Here is a 20,315-nt window from a genome sequence, read left to right as displayed (position 1 = left end):
ATTTTAAGTTTTATGAGACGAGAAAAACTATGCTGTGTGAAATATCATTCCTATTCATTATTTTGTGATTTATTCCAAAAAGATCACGTCTGGGAGTAAAAAGATGAAGTCTACAATGTAAAGTCCCGTGTCTTTGTGACCTCAGGCGATCTCCCTCCACAATGCAGTAAATGAAGGTTCTTGGAATGAAGAAGTGAGCCTGTGATTTAGATGTCTGGCAGAAACCTTCATACATAACAAATCTTTAGCTCAGTTAAATCCAAAATAGCATTATTCTTCCTCTCCTCAGATGCTGGGTTATATAACTACTATATTAATTATAAATGTATCTCCAGGTCTGTTGGGGACACGCTATGTCCTGGTCTTGTTCAGATTTTTTCCAGCCAAGTATTAGAAGATGCAGCAGATTTCCATTTTAAAATGGAAATGGGTAGTAACGTCTTCCCACAATGGAAGCAATGGAATTCTCCATATTCCATGTTCAAAATTAGCCATAGCCTAAAAAAAGATTCAGTTTTTGCTCCAAAAAGCTACATCTTACTACTGCCTGGTCTCTCATAGTTCAAACTGAACTGTAGAAGAATGAGTAGGGTGAGCTATGTTAAGTAAATTTCACGTAGTGTAGCCTGTGATTAGACTTCGGAGCTATTTTTCATTTTTCTCTCTCTTTCCTACAATGTCCTACAGTAATTTCTTCATACCCACAATGAGGTTCTTGTGTGCTACTGTCTGAGAGAACCGCAGAAATGCCTTGGCGCAGGAGCTGGAGACGTCATGGATTCCTGAGTGTGGGGCTTTGCAGGAAAGCCCTGAGTCTCCGACATGGACCAGCTCCAGGTTTCCATGGCAAAGGCGCACAAACAGGAGGAAACACTGAGGGAATCCCGTTATTTTACAGCATTGGACCATTATAAACACCCAGAGCGGGGAAGGAAGCCGCTCTCGATACTCAAGTAATCCTTATAGAGCTCTAGGAAGAGGGGCTTCATACCAGAGCCACTGCTGATGCGGCCGCATGTTTTTGAACAGAAAAGGAGTTTGCGCGCAGCTGCCGTGTCGCAGCCTTAACTTGAACGTCTACAGAGTTTTTCTTTCCTGTTTTACTCCGCTTTCAGCATTTTAACCGAAGAGAGTTTCTTCTGCTATGGTTATTAGAGGACGCTAGTTTTTCCAGATATTTCTTTCTTTTTTCTTTTTCTTTTTTTTTTTTTACATTCCTGTTTCCAGTTTTTTGTATCCAGATGTTCAGAGAGACTTGGAGGCTGGCACAGTACCACACCATGAGGACGATGGATCAAGGTACTGCTGAAGTGTTGTGATTATCTGGTAATCAACCCATTTGATTTTTAATTTATAGACTAGTGTTAACTAGTGTGTTCATGCCTGAAATGCTGCAGTCATTTGTCGGCTGTCTGTCTAACATTTCGGAGACAGCTGGGATGTTGATGTTTGGCGCTTTAAATCAGCATACAGCGCGTGTTTTTGAAATCACGCCTACAAAGTTTTGATTGCCATTAAGAATTACTTACTGATCGGGAGAAAGAAGAGCACTCTGCACAAGTCTACCAAATGCAACGTAGCAAAGACTGATAGGCTCATGCAGAGACTGATTTTCTCATCAGTTAATGAAAACTTGAAGATGCTATCGTCTTCTCTGATTGGGATACACGCTTTCCGTCTTGATTAGGGATTTAAACAAATAAGCCTATAATCAACGATTTAATAAAGTTGTGATTTCTATATAACACCACCAACGAGATCAGAAAAATTAAAGTTTACTGCCGTTGTTTAGCTTTTTGCTGACAAAGCACATGCTACCGGTGTAAGGAACGCCCTGGTATGTGTGCTGCGTCGTGCGTAAATCCGGGGATACCCTCAGGAGAACCCGTGGGTTTTCAGTGACAATAAAACAGTACGTCACAACGAAATCCAATCCGGGACAGGATTTATTGTTTGACGAGATAACGCATCAGATAAAATAAACGTTTATATTTTCAGCCATCTATCCTCTTTAATCTAAGTCCACGCAAAAGCGATGCACAACCGCGTTTTAATGGTAACTCAGTTTGACAGGTGTCGAACATAGTCGGCACCCTGCTATGTCACCATGTCAAACACCCGGGGGCAGCAACAGGCTGTGTAGCCCGTCAAACCAGTATTCTGTTTGATCTGAGCAGTTAATTCACGTCCAAACTGCACTTGCGCTTTTTGTTGTTTGACGCATCAGCATAGAGAGAAGGCGTGATCGGACTCTCGGGGATGAACACGAAGAGTTTGTATTCAGTGTGTAAATAGACCCGCCTCCGTACGAAAATAACCGCGGCGAACTGAACAGGAAACGTGTGCGCTTCACCTTCTGCTGCTCACCGATGCATGAATTGACAACAGGTTCCCCAAATCCACATCTACACCGCAATTCGCCGTCCACGTCCCCGCCGCTTCGTGTGAACTCAGAGGAGTAGATAGGAAAAAATAGACAGATGACCTCCTTTTACGACGAAAAAGATTTGGTGGAAGAGCTCAGTCGAGTCAGCTGCCCCGATGAGGATTTGCAGTTTGAGTACCTGTTTGAATATGAGCCGCCGTGCAGTGACTTTGCAGGGGGGCACCAAGGTTTGTCCGAGACTTTTCTTTTTGGCACTCTGAGTTGGCTTGCTTTTCTCTTTCTCTCTCTGCTGTGTTGACCACTAGCGAGGCCTTTAAAGTTGCTTAATGTCAATAAAATGAAAAACGAGGAAGTAAAGTTGACAGACTTCGCAATGAGGATTCTGACGCCCATGTGGAAAAAAGTCAATATTTCAGCTGATAAATGTATACTTGAGCTAAAAATAACCTGTGTTGTTTTTAAAAAGAAACACGTCTTTGATTAAGATTCATTCATTCACTGAATGATATTGGTAAAGAAAAACATGAGCTTTTCTTTAAAAACAAACATACCCCCGTTTCTTTGTCAAATGTGTGCATTGTAATAAATGTAAACATTTTGTTCCCTGCAGATGACTCCAACCTTGGACCCCCAAAAGTCCTCAGTCCTGAATCTGAGCAGGCTTACCCCTTGGAGGAGACCTCACCCTATGGTATCAAGTCGTGCAGCCCCGCCTACAGTGAGCACACCGAAGTTCTCACAGGATACGAGAACCAGGAAGCCAGAAACTACCTGGACAGTACCCGACCTGCAGCCTTGAGCCCTCGCATTGAAATCACCCCCTCACGTGAGCACTACAGTCATGGTCGGGACTCTCTGCAGAACCACCATCTAAACATTAGCCCCAGACCTACCCTTACTGTCCCGGGCCATGAAAACCTTGCCTACCGTGAGCCCCAGTGCCTGAGTCCTGCCAGCAGCAATTCCTCCACCAGCTGGCACTCTGAGAACTATTCTCCCTGGGCGTCACCTTGCGTCTCCCCAAGCAGTGTGCAGAACCCTGGAGATCTCTGCCCTCGATTGCAGAACATCCACACTGGCTCCCCTCGCACCTCCCCGGGCACCTCTCCTCACACCAGCCTAGGTGACGACGGCCTCGGACCCCGTTCTCCCTCACCGAGACCAGGCTCTCGCTCCACCTCCCCACAGGGAAAACGCACCTACGACATGTACAGAAACCCAGGATTAATCCCTGGGCACCGGTCCCGCAGTCCATCCCCCAATAACGGCCATGAAGATCACAACATAGGCGCCCACTATACACACACCAGCCTTACTGATGCCATGAATGGTTTTGGCGCCAATCATCCAAACCTGGTTCCCACTAAAATAGTGAAGACATCCAACCAGGTTTACACTCTGTATCCAGAGAATCATGGCGATGGGAACTACATGGTGTCCTGTGATCAAGACATAAAGACCAAACCTGCTGCAGAGCCTTTCTTTGTTATTCCTTCAGTCTGGCCCAAGCCTTTGGTTTCCAGCCTCTGCAGGTAAATTGGCAATGAAGTGAGGCTTCACTCTGATAAGCTCCCACTCTCCACGTGTGCTTATTTATGTAATAATTCTATAATTTTATGAATAATTAATATTTTGCAGCATCCCCGTGGCTTCTCTCCCACCGCTGGAATGGCCGATTCCTCGTCGCACCGACCAGTATGAACTGCACATTGATGTGCAGCCTAAACCACATCACAGAGCTCACTATGAAACAGAAGGAAGCAGGGGTGCAGTCAAAGCCCCCACGGGAGGACATCCTGTTGTGCAGGTATGGCCAAAAGCATCATTATAAAAAAAATAAGTAAAATTCTTAAGCCTATGATTTATTTTTAAGAACTAAATCAGTAAATATGAATAAATCTGTTTTTTACTTTGGTAAATAACCATATGAAGTCATGTTGTCAGGGTTATTCATAAAAGTGCACATTCATAGTTATTTCCATTCCCATATTTTGGGCTCTACTTCAGTAGTCTAATGATTCACAGCTAAACCTAATCCTTATTTTTCTTATACTGGTCTGCCAACTTTCTTCCGATTGGCTGGCTCTTGTAAACAGGAGGTTTGAACACGGCTGGAGATTCTGTGTTCACAGACGGAGCTGTGTGCCTCAAATCGTTGTATTACAGGTGTCCGTTTAACTGACATCATACAGAACCAAGCATAGAAAAACAGTTTCTAGAGCAGTCTGAATTCTGTTATCGTCCACCGCCGTGACAGTAAACACAACAGCAAAGTAAGGAATAAGGAAACTAGTAACAGTTCCGCTTTAAATTAGCCGTCCAGCTCGAGAGCCTCAGGCAACCCTGGTGGGAGGGCTTGCGTGTAATAGTATTTCCTACTCATTATACACTCGGCGGTAGCGGTGGTATTGTTGCCCGGGGTCATCTGTATGAAAATGAGTCTGTGTTAGTTATTGTGGCTACTGTCATGGCACCTCTCCATTTTTTTTTCACTTTCTAAAACAAATTGAAATAGCTGCTGTAACCCCAGAAAAATGACGCATTGAAACCAGGGTGCACACTCAGGACAACCCTCGGGTCACTCATCAACTCTAACACTCAGATTTTTTTTTTCTTTTTGGTGTTAAAGCTTAAAATAGTCTGCAATGGCGCACCTTCGCCGTATGGTTTTAACCACATGTACATATTTGTTCTCATGCTGTTCTGACTTCCTCTTACACTCTGTGAGAGAGGTTTTGACTGTGTGGTTCTTGCGTTAGCTGTGTTGAAGTATCGAAGCGTTCAGCCTCGATGTATAGAACCTGAATACGGCCTGTGGTTATAATGATTGCAGATGAAAATGAAAAATACTAATATTTTAGTTTTTCTCTAGTCACAAAATAAGATTCAAATATCCACTTTAAAATTAGCTTTGACACACTTACAGCTGGGGTCCATAAATAGATACAACTTCCTTTTCTTTGTGTTACTGTGGCAACATTTCAGTGCTGTGTTTGTCTGTGACTGTGGGGACTTTGTGGAAATTAAGCTTCTAATGCTTCTTTTCCATTTTATGCCCATCCCCAAAGGCCTCACCCTGAGGTCAGTTCTGCCTGCTTTGCCCGGCCAATCAGATGGTCAGGCCTGGCTAGCCACGGTTGCACTCCTTCACCTCCTCTTTCCCTTCCTCTGCCCTTCTTTCACTCTCTGCGTCCCCCCCTCCCTCCTTCTCTTCTTCTCTTTGCCTCTCTCTAAGCTTCTTGCCCTCCACTTTACTTTTCCTACACTGCGCTCTGTCATGACTCACGGGTCCTGCCAATGCCATGACAACTGGCCGGCTGCTCACATGGCCTTTTGAGTGTTTGCAGTCAGCTTCCTTCTGTTTGGAGGGGAGCATGCTCATTCATGTTGCCATAGCTTCTGTTCACACTGAGCAGCTGCTGTCAAGCCTGACAGTTGCATCCACTGAGATGATAATTTCTTCAAACAAGTTGATTTTTTTCCTCTGACCGCAGTTAAACGGAGCTCTTTTGAATGGAAATTATGTTTCGAAGCAACTTTAAATTAACTTTGCGTGTTGCAGGCTAATGGCAGAGGGACCCGAGCCTTTTTTTTTTTTTCCATTACCCACAATCCAATTCATGGTTGTGCTGTATGATAAAGGTTATGCACTACACAGTTTGCATAAAAACAGCATTTAGATGCAAGTTGATGCTTTGTGGTTTTTGCAGGTTTCCTTAGGAGGCAGTCACAGGTTAAAAGTAGCATCTCGGTCTTTTCATGTTCACGGTTTAATCAATATGGTACTTGTCATTTCAGCTAAACTTTAAAAGATAGAATCCCTGCTTAATCCTTCATCCCATCGGAAAGAACAAGTACAAGGCCGTAGGATTTGAGCTCTCTGCTGGCTTCCGTTCAAGGCTGCAGAAAAAAGACTCATGTGTTTGCACGTGGGTCTGACACAGATTTGCCATCACTGGAGGGGGGGCAACATCTGGAAATGCAGAGTTAGAGAAAGCAGCTATGGAGAAGCACAACCAGTTAAACATGACTGAGATATTTCCTTCGTACTGTATCTCTGCTTCCTTCCTTTCCAGAGGATGCTTTAAGTTAAAAAAAAGAAAAGAAAACGACTGAGTGCTTTTTCTTCGTTTACAGTTACACGGCTATAGAGGCAAGGAGCCTCTTGGCCTGCAGATTTTTATCGGTACAGCTGACGAGCGCATCCTCAAGCCTCACGCCTTTTACCAAGTCCACCGCATCACTGGCAAAACGGTTACGACCACCAGCTTCGAAAAGATCATCAACGGCACCAAAGTCCTCGAGATCCCGCTGGAGCCAAAGAACAACATGAAAGCAATGTGAGATAAGCACAGTGTCCACTTTTAAAGCCCAGATCTGTCTTTTCGTCTAATGTTTTAAATATTAAAGTTCTGAACATTTCCTTCTCGTCGCAGCATCGACTGCGCTGGGATCCTGAAGCTCAGGAACGCCGACATCGAGCTGAGGAAGGGCGAGACGGACGTCGGTCGGAAAAACACCAGAGTCCGACTTGTGTTTCGCGTGCACATACCTCAGCCCGGAGGACAGCACGTCTCTCTCCAGGTGGCCTCACATCCCATTGAGTGCTGTAAGTAGCTGCGCATAATTCCATTTAACAATATGTTTCATTTTTGCGTTATTGTAACTACTAATATCATCCCGATAGACCATGAGCTTTTTGAATTTCAGCATGTGCGCTTCCCATTGAGGTCAAACTGCTTTTCAAGAGTTAACAAAACTTCATACAAAACAAACATAAAAAAAGGAACCCACATTCAAATGAGTTTGGAGCTCGCCTGATAGTATGAAAGACCTCTTTATGCTACCAGGGCTTCCATCCAGTTGGTGGGCACAGCATGTGTCAGTGTCTGTGTACCTGTTTGTATGTGCACAGTAGTAAAGTCTGTGTTTGGGTACATCAGCGAATGTGTACACAGTGTTATTAAAGCACCTGGTGTAATCAAAACTCAAACAAGAAGGGCCTTTATCTGGCTTTAATCAACACCCTGGTCAAGTGTTGCGCCATCTGCGTGCAATATGCTCCTGCCATTGTAAAAAGTCATGATGCAGAATACAATATTATGTTGTTAAGTATTTTTTTCCATCTGCTCGCGGATCACAGATGGGGAGAAACAACAGATACTACCTCTTTTTTTTTAATTTTAAAGGTGAATTTCTGAAAAATTATTGTATGTAAAAACCAATCGAGCGTAAAGCTGCGCACAGTAACACCTGTGCTGCATCTGTCAGCCGTATTGTTAAGCAGAGGGTCGGTGATGGGGTGTTTGAGGAGACGAGCCACCTGCTTGTGTCATCCTCTTTGTTCTACCCTTTCGCAGTGTAGTAGGTTGAACCGGCCGATTTAAAGGTCAGCGGCGTGTTTGTCAGTAGCTCAGTTCCCATCAGTAAATGTGGAGATTCAGCTGAACAGGAGATACGGCTGAACCGATGACAATAGGGCACCAGTGAGGAACTGTCTCGTTGTTTTTTTTTTAAAAAGATGAATAAATGAATACAAAGCTGATGGCTACGGGAATATTATCTGTTTCCCTTTAACATATACATACATAACATGTCCATTTCCAGTTAAGCAGGTGTATTTCTTTCCGCACGTTTGAGTATTGTATGCATTTTTGTATCGGCCTCATCTAAACGTTCAATTCGGTTCTCATATTTCAATCAACTGGAAATATTTGTCCGATTGAATGATTTGACTGCACAGCACATTTACAGTTTTTAGAGATTGCATCATTCTTTTAGGTGTTTTATTTTGTTCTTTGTGTCTGTACGGTACTTGATTGTAAATGGGCTCAGACAGCAACAACTCCCCTTTGCTCTTGTAGGTTGTGATTTGACTGATTTTAAGCTTCGGCTGATTAAAACCGAAAGCGCCGGGTGCGATTGTTGAATGACTCAGCATCAAATGTTTAGTGCCAAACACTGTCACTTCTTGGTAATGAGTTGTTTTGCATTTGTGAGAAATCAATAGTGAACTTTTGATCTGTTACGTGCTTTTTTTTCTTCTTTTCTGCAGTATTGGGCTTTGACTAAAAATTGGTTATGTAGTCTGCGATATGTCAGAGCTTGGGGAAAACTGCCAATACCTGCTGCATAGCGTCCAAGTAACAGCATAGAAATCAAAGATGTTCACAAAAACAAAGCAAAACACTGGAGAAAGTGACACCAGTAGAAAAGGCAGTAAATGTTACACGCCACCCTTTTGTGTGTCCCTGCAGCTCAGCGTTCAGCTCACGAGCTTCCCATGGTTGAGAAGCAGGACATGGACAGCTGCTCTGTGCTGGGTGGCCAGCAGATGATCCTGACTGGGCAGAACTTCAGCTCCGATTCCAAGGTCATTTTTATGGAGAAAACACAGGGTAAGCGGCATTCCAACAACACGCTTTGCTTTCAAACCAAATCAGTGACTGAATTCATAAAATCTTTGTGGTGTCTGTCGATTTGTCAATTCCACTGTCGCACAACATTGTGTCACAGTCACAACACGACACGAACGACAACTAATGAGTCACAATTGGCCGTGTCTGTGCACGAGGTCATAGCTGTTACGTGTCTTCGCTTTCATTTAATAGATGAATCTGCGTGAATTATTTGCATGAATTGAAGGATAACGCTGCTGCCTGACTTCCTTTTGACCTTTTCTCCCTCACCTTCATGTCTTATCAGTCACACGGGCCTCTCGTTATTTGATCAATGGTGTCACATAAAAGTTTGTTTTATTTGTTGAAACAAATGGACGGAACAAAAGGATTTATTTTTAGCAGCGAGGACGTGCAGTAATCTTTCTTGCCTTCTGACATTTTTACGCCAGACTGAAGCATTTGTACTATGATTGGGAGCTTTTATGGTTCTCGTCTTAGGTCAAAGGTCAGAAGTTCTGTTGCTCTGGGTTTCCCTTATTTTGATTAAATGGCATCAATGCTGTATTTTTAAATCTACAGGCTACCTAAAATAAAACTTGGACATGCACATCGCAGGTGCTTCCCCTCCTCTCCTCCTTCTTCTTCTTCTTCGGGGTTCCCTGCTGCTGTGTTATGAAACAACAGCAATGGATAGTAATACAGAGATGGAAAAAGAAATCGTACAAAGAGGGGTTGCCGATGTTTTGAAGAGTTTGTGTATGACACAAAGTTCTGGACCAGTGAGGCTGTGAAATCCCTCTGAATCCCTCAGCTGCTATTGGCTGGAGCTCCCCTGACTCCTGTGCTTGGACAGGGAAAGCTGTACGGAGCGAAGGAAAGCTTCTCTGTCCAAGTAAATTTTCTTCCTCTGTTTCCAGCTCCATTCCTTGCCCCCCCCTTTCCCCCCCTCCACATGCAATTATCTCCAAAAGAACACGCAGTCAGGGGTATCGCTTGGAGTAGAATTGCAGCAAAATGCAAACAAATAGAAATGCCAAGAAAGCAGAAATGGTTACGTTTTGTAGCAGTGGAGAAGGTTGATCATAAAAATAAAGCTAAGAAAGAAAAGTTGTCAACATGCGTGGAATCCCCCCTTTTCTCCTGCTGACTCATTTTAGCCATGTGTTATTAATTCACAATCTGACAGAGGGTTTCCCAACTGCACTCCAAACAGAACTCGCTGCAGCACATGTCCTGTCATGTGTTGGGGCATGTGGAGTTTACGTTCGCAGGCACATGTTGTTTTCAACTTTTTGCACATAAATGACAGCTGCATTTAAATCCAATGAAGTGTGAGATAACGTAAACCTTTACCGCCATAGATATAATCCAAGGTGTTTTACCTTGTTGTTACTATTTAGTCGGCTCAGGACGTTCAAAAGTCACATGTCTTTCTGAACAATGGAAGGCTGTTTGTGTGTTTGGGGTAAACCTACCGATCCTCTATCGTTGGGCGTGCGTTGTGGGGTAAGAGGAAGTGGTTTCAAAAGTGATATCATCTCCAAGCACAAAGATGCCTTTTCTGTCGACATGAACTGTAACTCAAATGGGACTCGTGGAGACATACAGTAGATTTGTCTAGTAATGCACATCCCTGCGTTTGAATTGGTGAAATAAAATAAGCAAAAAATACACTTGAAAAAGAAAGAAAATCAATTTCTCAATCGTTTTAGTTTCACCGGTTTCCAAATTTACACGCTGTCAAGTACATCTGGAAGCAATCAACCTCACTTACCCTGTAGAATTAATTTCCACATGTTCTTAAGTGTAATTAGGTTTTCGCTTTCTCTTTCCTTCTTTCTAGATGGGCAGCAAATCTGGGAAATGGAAGCAACGGTGGATAAAGACAAAAGCCAACCTGTATGTATTAAACATGACACTTAAATTCTGGATATCTACCCATTAGTTCAAATAAATGAACCCCTTTCAGTACATAATAGAGCATTGTCTTGTAGAGTATGCTGTTTGTGGAGGTGCCGCCCTACCGGGATGCATCTGTTTGCCATCCTGTCAAAGTAAACTTCTACGTCATCAATGGCAAAAGAAAGCGCAGCCAGCCTCAGCATTTCACCTACACACCACTGGCATGTAAGAATGCTGCTCAGCCTCTTTTTGGTATGCTTTTTTCACATACTGCTTTTAAAGAATTATATGTAAATGATTTTCGTGGTATTGTTCACAGCCATCTTACTCGTTTTTTCCCACCTCAGCTCCATCCATTAAGACGGAGCCTATAGATGAGTATGAAGCAGAGCGCATGGGCTTTGCCATGCCTCAAATCTTGGGCTTATCTCCTCATTCCTACTACCATAACCCACGTGGCATTCTCCACCCAGACAATGGCCTGGTCTCTGGCATGGCTCCCTGCCAGCGCCTCAGCTCCAGCCTTCCAAACCAGGATGCACGTTTCCAGCAGCAGAGCCCGGCCATCGTGTACTCACGTGGAGGCAAGAGTCTGAGTGGCAGCCCTGCTATGTGGCAGACCGGAGGGATGATGCCTGACCCCCACAGGTCGGTCCTGGTCCACACGGGCTCCCCGGCTCAGTCTGTGGGGCCAATCAATGCAGGTCAACACCCCTCTATCATCCAGTTCTCTCCCACCAACCACCACCTGATCCGAGCAGGTGAACCTCAACCCCTTACTGGGCCTCAACCTGACAACCAGCCGATCATATACTGCGATAGCTATTCCCCACAGGCAGCTGCCACCCATTCGCCCACACCCCCCCAGGTCGCAGTAACCCACCCGCAGCACTACCCCACCGTGATTCAGCAGCAGAAAGGCAGAACTCCAGCTGGGACGGGGCAGGTGGACGCTTCGGGAGACGGACAGAGACGAGTGACTGTCAAGGAAGAGAATTTGGACCAGGCCTACCTAGATGATGGTGAGTGTAAGTTAATGCTTTTATACTCAGTGTGAGTGGTCAATTGCAGCTTGTGTCTGAGTCTCCAGATTCAGGGCCAGACAACGTGATCGATAGGTGCAGTTCCCATTTGATAAGACCCACTAACAAAGATATGACTTTTCCCAAGAACAATTCAAGGATATTTACAGTATCTCCTTTTCACATATCCTGGTCCAGTCTGTGTGCTATAGTATTCCTCTGAACAAAGCCAGCAGAACAAACTCGCACTGTTAAAACAATCCTTGCCGGGAGGTGCAGTTATGTTCCATTCAAGGTGGAAATAACAGGGATTGTGAGTCATATGTTTATACTTGTGCTTGTCAACCCCACTACCCTCTGACAAAATTAATGTCAGGCCACATCCAGCAGCAGGCACGAGGTTATACCTCTTCCTTAGAATTTCTCCAAACCGTGCTGTCTTTTAAAATAAAACAAGCAGCTCTGAACGCGGTGCAATATTTTTCTTACCTTTGGTTTTTGTCAGCCGGATGTTTTTTAAAGTTAGTCTTTGCTCGTCAATCCATTCAAAAATGCTCATTCTGCTGGTCGTAGGGGTTCATCTGGCTCTGGCAAACATCAGGAAATGAGCTTTTTCATGCATTAAACACAGGGCGAGAGGGAGAAAAAAGTGTCACTGTGCTGACCGCCTGGACATGTTGACACTGTTATGAAGTGAAAAACAACTTCCATGGCAACCATTGTCAAACAGTGGAACGTGCTGCCTGGGAGAACTGGGGAAAGCCTTTTTGTTTGTTATAGTTGGCCAGGATTTCTCCTTGGCCCTATGCCCCTCGATTCTGTCGGGGAGCCCACCAGAGGTTTAGGTTTTTTCCGACCACGGGATTCTGCCAATCTGGCACAAGAAATTCCTATTTGCAGCTGCTGTCCTCCAGAGATCCAGCCTGATCCCTGTAAGATAGCAGGAGGGTGGAGGGTAGTTCGCAGGAAAAGGGAAGGAGCTGTGTGTGTTTGCACATGTGCGTGCTTCAATGGAAAAAATGAAACGAAGAAAAAAGGCTAGCAATGGAATTTGTGTTTTTTGGATGGAACTTGCAGGATTTTCCTCCACAGTAAACAGCAACAGGGCTGTGAGCTGGTGAATTAACAAGGAGTTAGAGAAATGGTCAAACTGGGGCCCTCTTTCATCCTCCCATCATCAAAAGCTGATGACGGTCAGTCATTTTCCCCAGGTGCCCCTGCTTGAGTTTAACTTTAACCCTTTATCTCATGAAAACTACTTGCAGTTCCTGGGATTAAAAACTGTCTTTTATTACTCTGAGCATCAAGTGATTTTACAATTTTCAATATGACAATGGCAGTTCTATAAGTTCACACCGTTCCTGAATGTAAAAACCTTATTAACCTTATGTAGCATTTGTAGCTCGATAGCTCTGCCATTGTCTTATCACTCCCAACAGATGACAGGCCACCTACGCATGCCATCATTGCTATTTAGTGAGAAAAAGAGGGGGATTACCCAAGAGTCAAAACATTTTTAGGGGGTGAGAAGATAGGTGAGGCAGAAAAAATCCCTTCCAGTTTGAGTGGAAGGTTGCTGAAGTTTGATCCTGACCGCATAACACTCATTTATGTTAGGTAAAAAAGTGTTTTATAGCCCTAAGTGAGATTGTCAACATTACTCATCAAGCCATGTGTTAAAGTCTATAGTCATTTTTGAAAAAGAGGTGATGCCACATCCTGGTATCGTCACACTGTTGTGGTCCGTAACTGTCACATCTCAGAGGGACTTTAAAGTGTGTCAACTCCAGAGACGAGTGTTGAATGAAAACCCGCTATTTGTTCTCTTACGAAGTGTGGCTTCTAATTTCTCCCATGCAGAGGGCTTGAATTTTTATGCCCATCGAAAAGTTCCCGTGCCCTCTGCTGGTATTCAGACGTGACCGTTCTTCTGTTGACTGGTATTTATTTACATTATCTAGTCAACTTGGTGAAAGATGCCTGTCAGAGCCTGCCTTGTTATGAACCACAAAGGTCAAGAATCACCCCAATCAGTTACTACATGTCATATAGTTTGTCGGAGCAAAAATAGAACGACTGGCACAGCATACAAAGGCTGAAAGTGACAGATTTGGTGGGTGTGGAATAAAGCCTGGAGGCAGTGGAGCAGGTGAAAGTGTTCCAGCAGGTAGAGATCAGCGCAGGAAAGATAAAGCACATAGCAACGGCCTGGTGGACGTGCATTAGTCTCAGCTCACTTACATCTCATTTGAAAGACTTAAAGACTCAATCGCGCCCTTCCAGATGCGATTATGCTACAATACAGCTTTAAAATCTGCAGTCTGCACTGTGTGCAATACGAATACGGTAATGCAAATTGTTTTCCTTTTTTAAACCCGCCCAGTCCGATATTTTTAGCAAGCAGAATCATGGTCTGAATGCTTCGTTGTGCCAAACACATTTGCTTTGCCAACAGGAGCACTATAGACTCTCTGTTTATTTAGTTTATTTTATTATTTGCATTAATATCAGAGTGGGTATTATGCTGGAGCAGACATGGGGGGAAGGCCAGGTTGGCTAAAGTAAAGAGAAGGTGGCGGAGGAATAGAAAAAGAGAGGAAAAAGGGGTGGGGGGCGACAAAGGTCTATTCAATTCAATTTTATTTATATAGTGCCAAATCATGGCCCTTTATATTGTAAGGTAGACCCTACAATAATACATACAGAGAAAAACCCAGCAATCATATGACCCCCTATGAGCAAGCACTTTGGTGACAGTGGGAAGGAAAAACTCCCTTTTAACAGGTAGAAAGCTCTGGCAGAACCAGGCTCAGGGAGGGCTGCCGTGACTGGTTGGGGTGAGAGAAGGAAGACGGGACAAAAGACATGCTGTCCAGGATGAATCTAACAGACATGCTGGGTCTTCAACTGCTGCATCAGCACCTGAAAGACAAAACAACCTCTGTTTGTTTTGTCTTTCAGGCGCTGAAAATCTGCAGTCTGCACTGTGTGCAGTACGAATACAGCAATGTACATGTTTTTAGTGACAAGTGGGGGGGGGGGGGGGGGGGGGGGGGAATTTATTTTAATTCAAACTGCTCCTGAATGCTAATGTGCAACAAAATGTATTAAACCAAAAAGGGTTTAACACCTATAAAAAATCTGACGGTTGGACTCTCATAGGAACAGAAAATGAATTATGGAGAAAATGTTTTCATGCAAATCAGATTCAAATCAGTCCCTTCATGCTAGCGTCAAGAAAAATAACAATAACACTCGCGAGCAGGTTTTTTCGCTGTGTGTGTGAGCTTTGTTTCAAAATGCAAGCTTGTCACTCTAAGTGCTGACACACCGAACTGCAGTTAGAATAGCAGTTATGTCAGTCCGATCCCTCCACTTTCTCTTTCCAGTGGATGTGATTTTAGCTTCACAGTGTCATTGCAGTGAAATAAGAGCTTCATTTAAATAGATTCGGTCACATGAAAACATTAAAAATACTGTATGTCCAAACATGTACACTGTATGAACATGCAGATACTTGCAGATGCACAAACGCACACATTCCAGCTCACAGCAGGCAACCGAGTCAGCTACTGTACAGAGTTTCCCCTTTCTCTCCCTCTCTTTCTCTCCCCTCTCTTCCCACCTTTGGTTGGTAAACAGTCCAGCTCATTGGTATAGAACTCAGGAGCCAGACACTCACCTATTGAACAGACTAGTCTGAGTGTTCCCTAGGCCTGCCTCAAATTGCCAGTGTGTGCCAACCCTTCATTCGAATCAGTAAAGCCCCACTGTATGTTGCTCCTCTGTGGCACTCTTGCTCCTTCTCTAAGCTGGTTTTATACTCAGGAAAAATCCTGTGGCACTGCTGGATAGATGAAAGTTTCTTTAAGGCATTGGGTGTCAGAGGGAATTCCACTACAGACTAAAATAAACAGGGAGGCCGATGTTGTGACGACAGCAGAGCATCCAGTTTGGCTACTCCTGCAGTGCTGGAAGTCTCAGAAGCTGCTTTGGCTGAAAAAATGCACTCAGCGCTGAGCTGCTCTTTCACAAAGGAAGACAAGGGAGAGGCTGAGAGAAAGAAACAAAGACTGGGTTAAGGTTAAAGGTACTTTAAGTTTGAATTAGAATTATACTTTGTATCCCCTAAAAACCACACAACACTCCACCAAAAACGAGTCAGAAAAACAAACCAAAAAACATAACACGACTCTTCCTAGCTTCTAATATATTTTGTGGTCTTCGGTTTGCTCTGTGCCTGCTCAGAAGTGCAGCTGTGTGGGTGAGATAATGTCAGACATTGTTTTACATGAGCTTAAATGTAGTCGCACCCTTAAATTTGACACTATGTAAATTAAAGATGGAAATAGTACATACACAGTTGGGCTGAACTGAGTTAATCTATCTTTATCTAAAGCAAGATGGCAGTTTTTTTTCTAACAGTGGTTAGAAAATCAGATTTGAATATTTCATATTTGTAGGTGTGAAGTTACAGAGGCAGCTTAATATATGTCAACTTTTTTGTATTCTTGTCAATGGATAATTATTACATATGTAGCCCAACGAGCATGAGCAAGTCATTTTCTGTAAGGTTAGAAAGAAGGCAACTTATGTTAACCTTGGGTTCCCACAACACAATAATAACTCAAATATTTAATTCATAGATGACATTTTATTGGGTTCATGTATGATTTGCTGATTTCACAGACACTGAAATACCAACTTTAACAGTAAATGGCATAAAAAAGTACATATTGCAACGTACTATTTTGTGTATTAGGAAGAACAAGTCATGAACATTATGACTGTTGTGCCATACACAAAAATGCAGATGTCTAACTATCTGCAGATAGTTAATAAAATCAGAGGAAAGACTCCTACAAACAGCTGTAAGCCAAAAACTCGCTCAGAGCAGAAAAACCCAGCATGTTTTTTATTCGAGTGGCATGAAATTAAAGGTAAAAATGTGTGTGAAGGTTGGGTATCCTTATAAATAACACAAGTAAACATATTATTCCTTGTTTGGGTTCTTATAAAAAATGACTGACAGCTTAGGTGACTGGTTAGCATGCTTTTATTCCCTAAGCTAATTGGCTCACAACTGTAGTGGGTTTCTTGTTTACCCTGTTAATAAGGAAGCATATTTCCTAAATAAAACATCTAAGGTGTATTTAATGAGGAATACCAAGTCAAACAGAATCAGAAGCATCCTTTTAAAAAAGAATGAAAAAAACAAACTCTAGCAGAAAACTCTGCAAACCTGACAGACTGCTATACAAACTACGCTAGCTGGATAATGACATTTTAACGGTTCAATAGGCCAATCCTTAAATGAAGGCTATTACCATGGTTACAGAATCACAGGCATAATATGCTCTGTAATGGCTTGGTCACAAGCAAGAAGCTTTTTTTGGTCCTCTTTGAAATACTTTTATTACTCAGCCATCCTAATGAGTTCCCCGGGGCATAGTGGAAGCAGCGGCACCAGCCTATAATGTCTGAGAGCCAGAGTGTACACAGCAGGCTGCCAGATAAACACCACAGCTCAACACAGACGGCATGGCATTCGTGAAGCAGTGACATATTACACATAGTCATCATTCCTAGCTTCTTAACACTGAACTAGCTAAGCAGGCAGGAAGTTTAAGTAAGACTATACAGCAAGTAGTTACACTTCCTGGTCTCTACTATTTGGCTGTTTTACTCAGCAGATAAAAACAAAACAACATGAACTCAAACCTGTGCTGCTGAGAGAGATAAACAACTGCACCTCTTATGTGTGAAACACAATATTTATTATTATTTCGAATGCAACTTGTATGCCCCCCCCACACACACACATACAGTGCTCCTATTTTTAGAGCTTTGACACCATGAAAGTTTCCATTTCAACCCCCTTCCTCTGCTGTCGGGTGTGTGTTTACACACACTTGTAATCGGCTGAGCAACAACCAGTAATTGCTTGCTAACTCTAGAGGTTACTCTATATAAATGCAGCATTTGTCTACCCTCCATCGACGTCCTTCACAGGATATCAGTCAGACTGTAAATTTTCTCACGGAGGAATATTTCCAATAGGAATGTTATCAGTGTCACTGTTTTACGTTGTCAGGAAGGCATTATTTTCTTACCATTTGGAAATTTCTTTGTGAAAATGATCGCGTCAGTGTCTGATATCGCCGTCTTTATTTTTCTTTACAGTGAATGAAATCATAAGAAAGGATCTGACGGGTGTTCAGGCCAGAGGTCAGACATAAAGGAGGGAATGACAACATACCCTTACCCCCCACCCCGCCGACAAACAAACAGACAGACATTAACGGGCAGTCCATCGAGGTGACGCATTTCCACTACCAATCAGACGGTCTCTTCCTTATTTTCGCTACCCATGGTGATAGAAATATGGCTGCTGTGTTTGTTTTGGATGTTTTCCTGCCATAAACATTTGGCAAACAGAAGATTTCATTTGACCCGTAATGTCTGCCATCAACACCCGACAGGTTTCCAACAGATAACACCACTGAGGAAAGGCAGAAAATTGTGCCTTACGTTGTTCATGATGTTTTTCAGGTGGAAACACTGTTTATAACCAAAGAGAAAAAACATAAAATGTTGAAGTCCACAAACAGCATAGCCATAATGTCCAGACAATAAAGCCGCACCGGTTTGCCTTATCATAAAAGACGACATCAACAGGTTAATGTCGCGATGTAAAGTCATCACACGTACAACATTCTTTGTTTTTTGGTCATTTTTTCCATCCTTTGTGCACAAAGTGCGTGTTTTGTCTTTTTGTATGTATTTTTTTTTTACATGTAAAGATTGACCAAAGCTTACGTGTTGATCATCTCATTTTAAGTGCAGTTTTCTTGTGAAGCGCACACTGCTGCCTTAAGCATATACAAATGAACTGTTGTGACATCTCCTAATATGCACTGTTTTTCAGAATGGGATTTCAATGTTTATTATTATTATTTTTATATATTATTTGTGAATAATGCACCGTTTCCTATTCATATAGTATATATTCAATTATATCCAGGTGCCAAGATAGCTTTATGGGGACGTGTGCTTCATTTTTAAATGATTTCCATGCACAATAGTTGAGGTTTTATTTCCCAATATTGCAGCTAACAATCTAACTTAAGTCTCACTCATGCAAACTGAAGTGAGATCATTTGATTTAATTTGATATTTTGTTCTTTTTTTTAAATCGTAATAACAACTCAGCAACAAAATGTCCAAAGTTTAAACTGTGTATTGTTTTGTGAATAGCTGCATTTTGAATTTATCCATAATGGCCATCATTATGCTTTGAGCTAATTGCCTGTCTATTCAGAACGATTGTGCTTGCAGATGCAAAGAGCATAAAAATTATTTTCTGCAATTGCCGTAAAACATAAGCACAAAATAGTTATACAGTCAGGATTACCGATGTGCTCATATATCTCGCCTTAAATAGAAAAGCACAAGTTTAAGTGTAATTCTGAGTGAACAGTAGTACATTAAATACCAAGTGCCAGTTATGTAACTCTAAAGCAGTAAAAATACATTAAAGTAAAATGTAGGCCTGAGTCGCAAGAGTTAGCACTTGATGTGGACCTATTTGATAGAAAATAACTATATTTTGTTATATTCGTAAAGCTAATATTGATCATTTAAGGATATTTCTCATTGAGCCAGTGCAGTACAAGTGCATCTGACATTTCTTGAATGTAATTTGTATGAAACACCTTTTTCCCCTTTTGTGTAAATAGTAAATAAAGCGTTAAGAGAAGTAATTTGTTGTCATATATCATTTTCTCTCTTTTTCTGTAGAATACACATATGTTGTCTTTGTTTTTATTGCCCTGTATCTTTAATCTGAAGGGATTTACATTAACCTTACCTATAGTAGTTTTATAGTATATTTTTGTCTGTCTTATTATTTTACATCCTATGGTAATGGAAATGTTATTAATACTGTCTTATTCAATTTTCTATGATGAGAATTGTCATCAATCTGTTTGAGCCTTTGTGCCTCTAAAAAAAATAAAATTAAATAATAAAAAAAACCATTGATGCCATTTTTGTATTCCTGAATGAAGCAATAAATAATCCCGCCACACATTATGATGGTGTTTGTTTAAATGTGTCGCTTTTCCTATTAATGGAGTGAATGAATAATTTAACATGCATTTAGATTCTGATCAACCTTAAATATTCTGGGCATATGAGCTAAAACGGTCTCTTCATTTTCGAGAGGAAAATTGTAAATTAATAGACCCAAAGAAGACAGTGACTCATCAACTACTCCCTTCCTGTACTGCGCCAGGGACAGATGTAGTCCTATTCATCGGAGACTCTGTATGTTTGCTAATAGCTTATACGGCATGAAAATATCCAGAACTCGACCCTTTGAATGTCATGCGGTATTTACACGGGCACACGTGAGGGAGGACAGTACGCACACAGTTTTGAATCCTCCTTCAAATAACAAATAACAACAAGAAGGGGACTCACATGCTACCCCGAGGCTGCAGTTGCTATGGAGATAGCTTGTTTGGTGTTCGGCCCGTTTCGGGAGGAGGGCTGTGTGAATGAACCTTGTGTTCAGGAAGTCTCTGGATATGACATCATCAT

General features: G+C 42.4%; 1 protein-coding gene across 4 annotated transcripts; it reads left to right on the top strand.

Annotated features, from left to right (window-relative positions):
- Positions 1–735: 735 nt before the first annotated feature.
- Positions 736–19,472, top strand: nfatc2a (nuclear factor of activated T cells 2a). Of its 4 annotated transcripts, none has more exons than XM_085146231.1 (10): positions 736–1,299; positions 2,997–3,918; positions 4,025–4,193; positions 6,524–6,726; positions 6,823–6,995; positions 8,644–8,784; positions 10,631–10,686; positions 10,782–10,941; positions 11,037–11,717; positions 17,895–19,472. In XM_085146231.1, exons 1-10 carry the CDS (start codon positions 1,242–1,244, stop codon positions 17,948–17,950), a joined length of 2,619 nt encoding a protein of 872 aa, XP_085002357.1. In that variant the 5' UTR covers positions 736–1,241; the 3' UTR covers positions 17,951–19,472. The 4 variants fall into 4 exon arrangements, with proteins under 4 accessions (XP_085002357.1, XP_085002355.1, XP_085002354.1 ...); XM_085146229.1 differs by lacking the exon at positions 736–1,299 and adding an exon at positions 1,340–2,613 and having other exon boundaries at positions 10,782–10,914; XM_085146228.1 differs by lacking the exon at positions 736–1,299 and adding an exon at positions 1,340–2,613 and having other exon boundaries at positions 11,037–11,711.
- The last annotated feature ends 843 nt before the right edge of the window (positions 19,473–20,315 follow it).

Source organism: Neolamprologus multifasciatus, chromosome 20, assembly GCF_963576455.1.
Source record: "Neolamprologus multifasciatus chromosome 20, fNeoMul1.2, whole genome shotgun sequence".
In the NCBI taxonomy this organism is placed as follows: domain Eukaryota; kingdom Metazoa; phylum Chordata; class Actinopteri; order Cichliformes; family Cichlidae; genus Neolamprologus; species Neolamprologus multifasciatus.
Note: the sequence above shows the minus strand (reverse complement) of the source record. Positions and strands in the feature narration are given on the sequence as shown.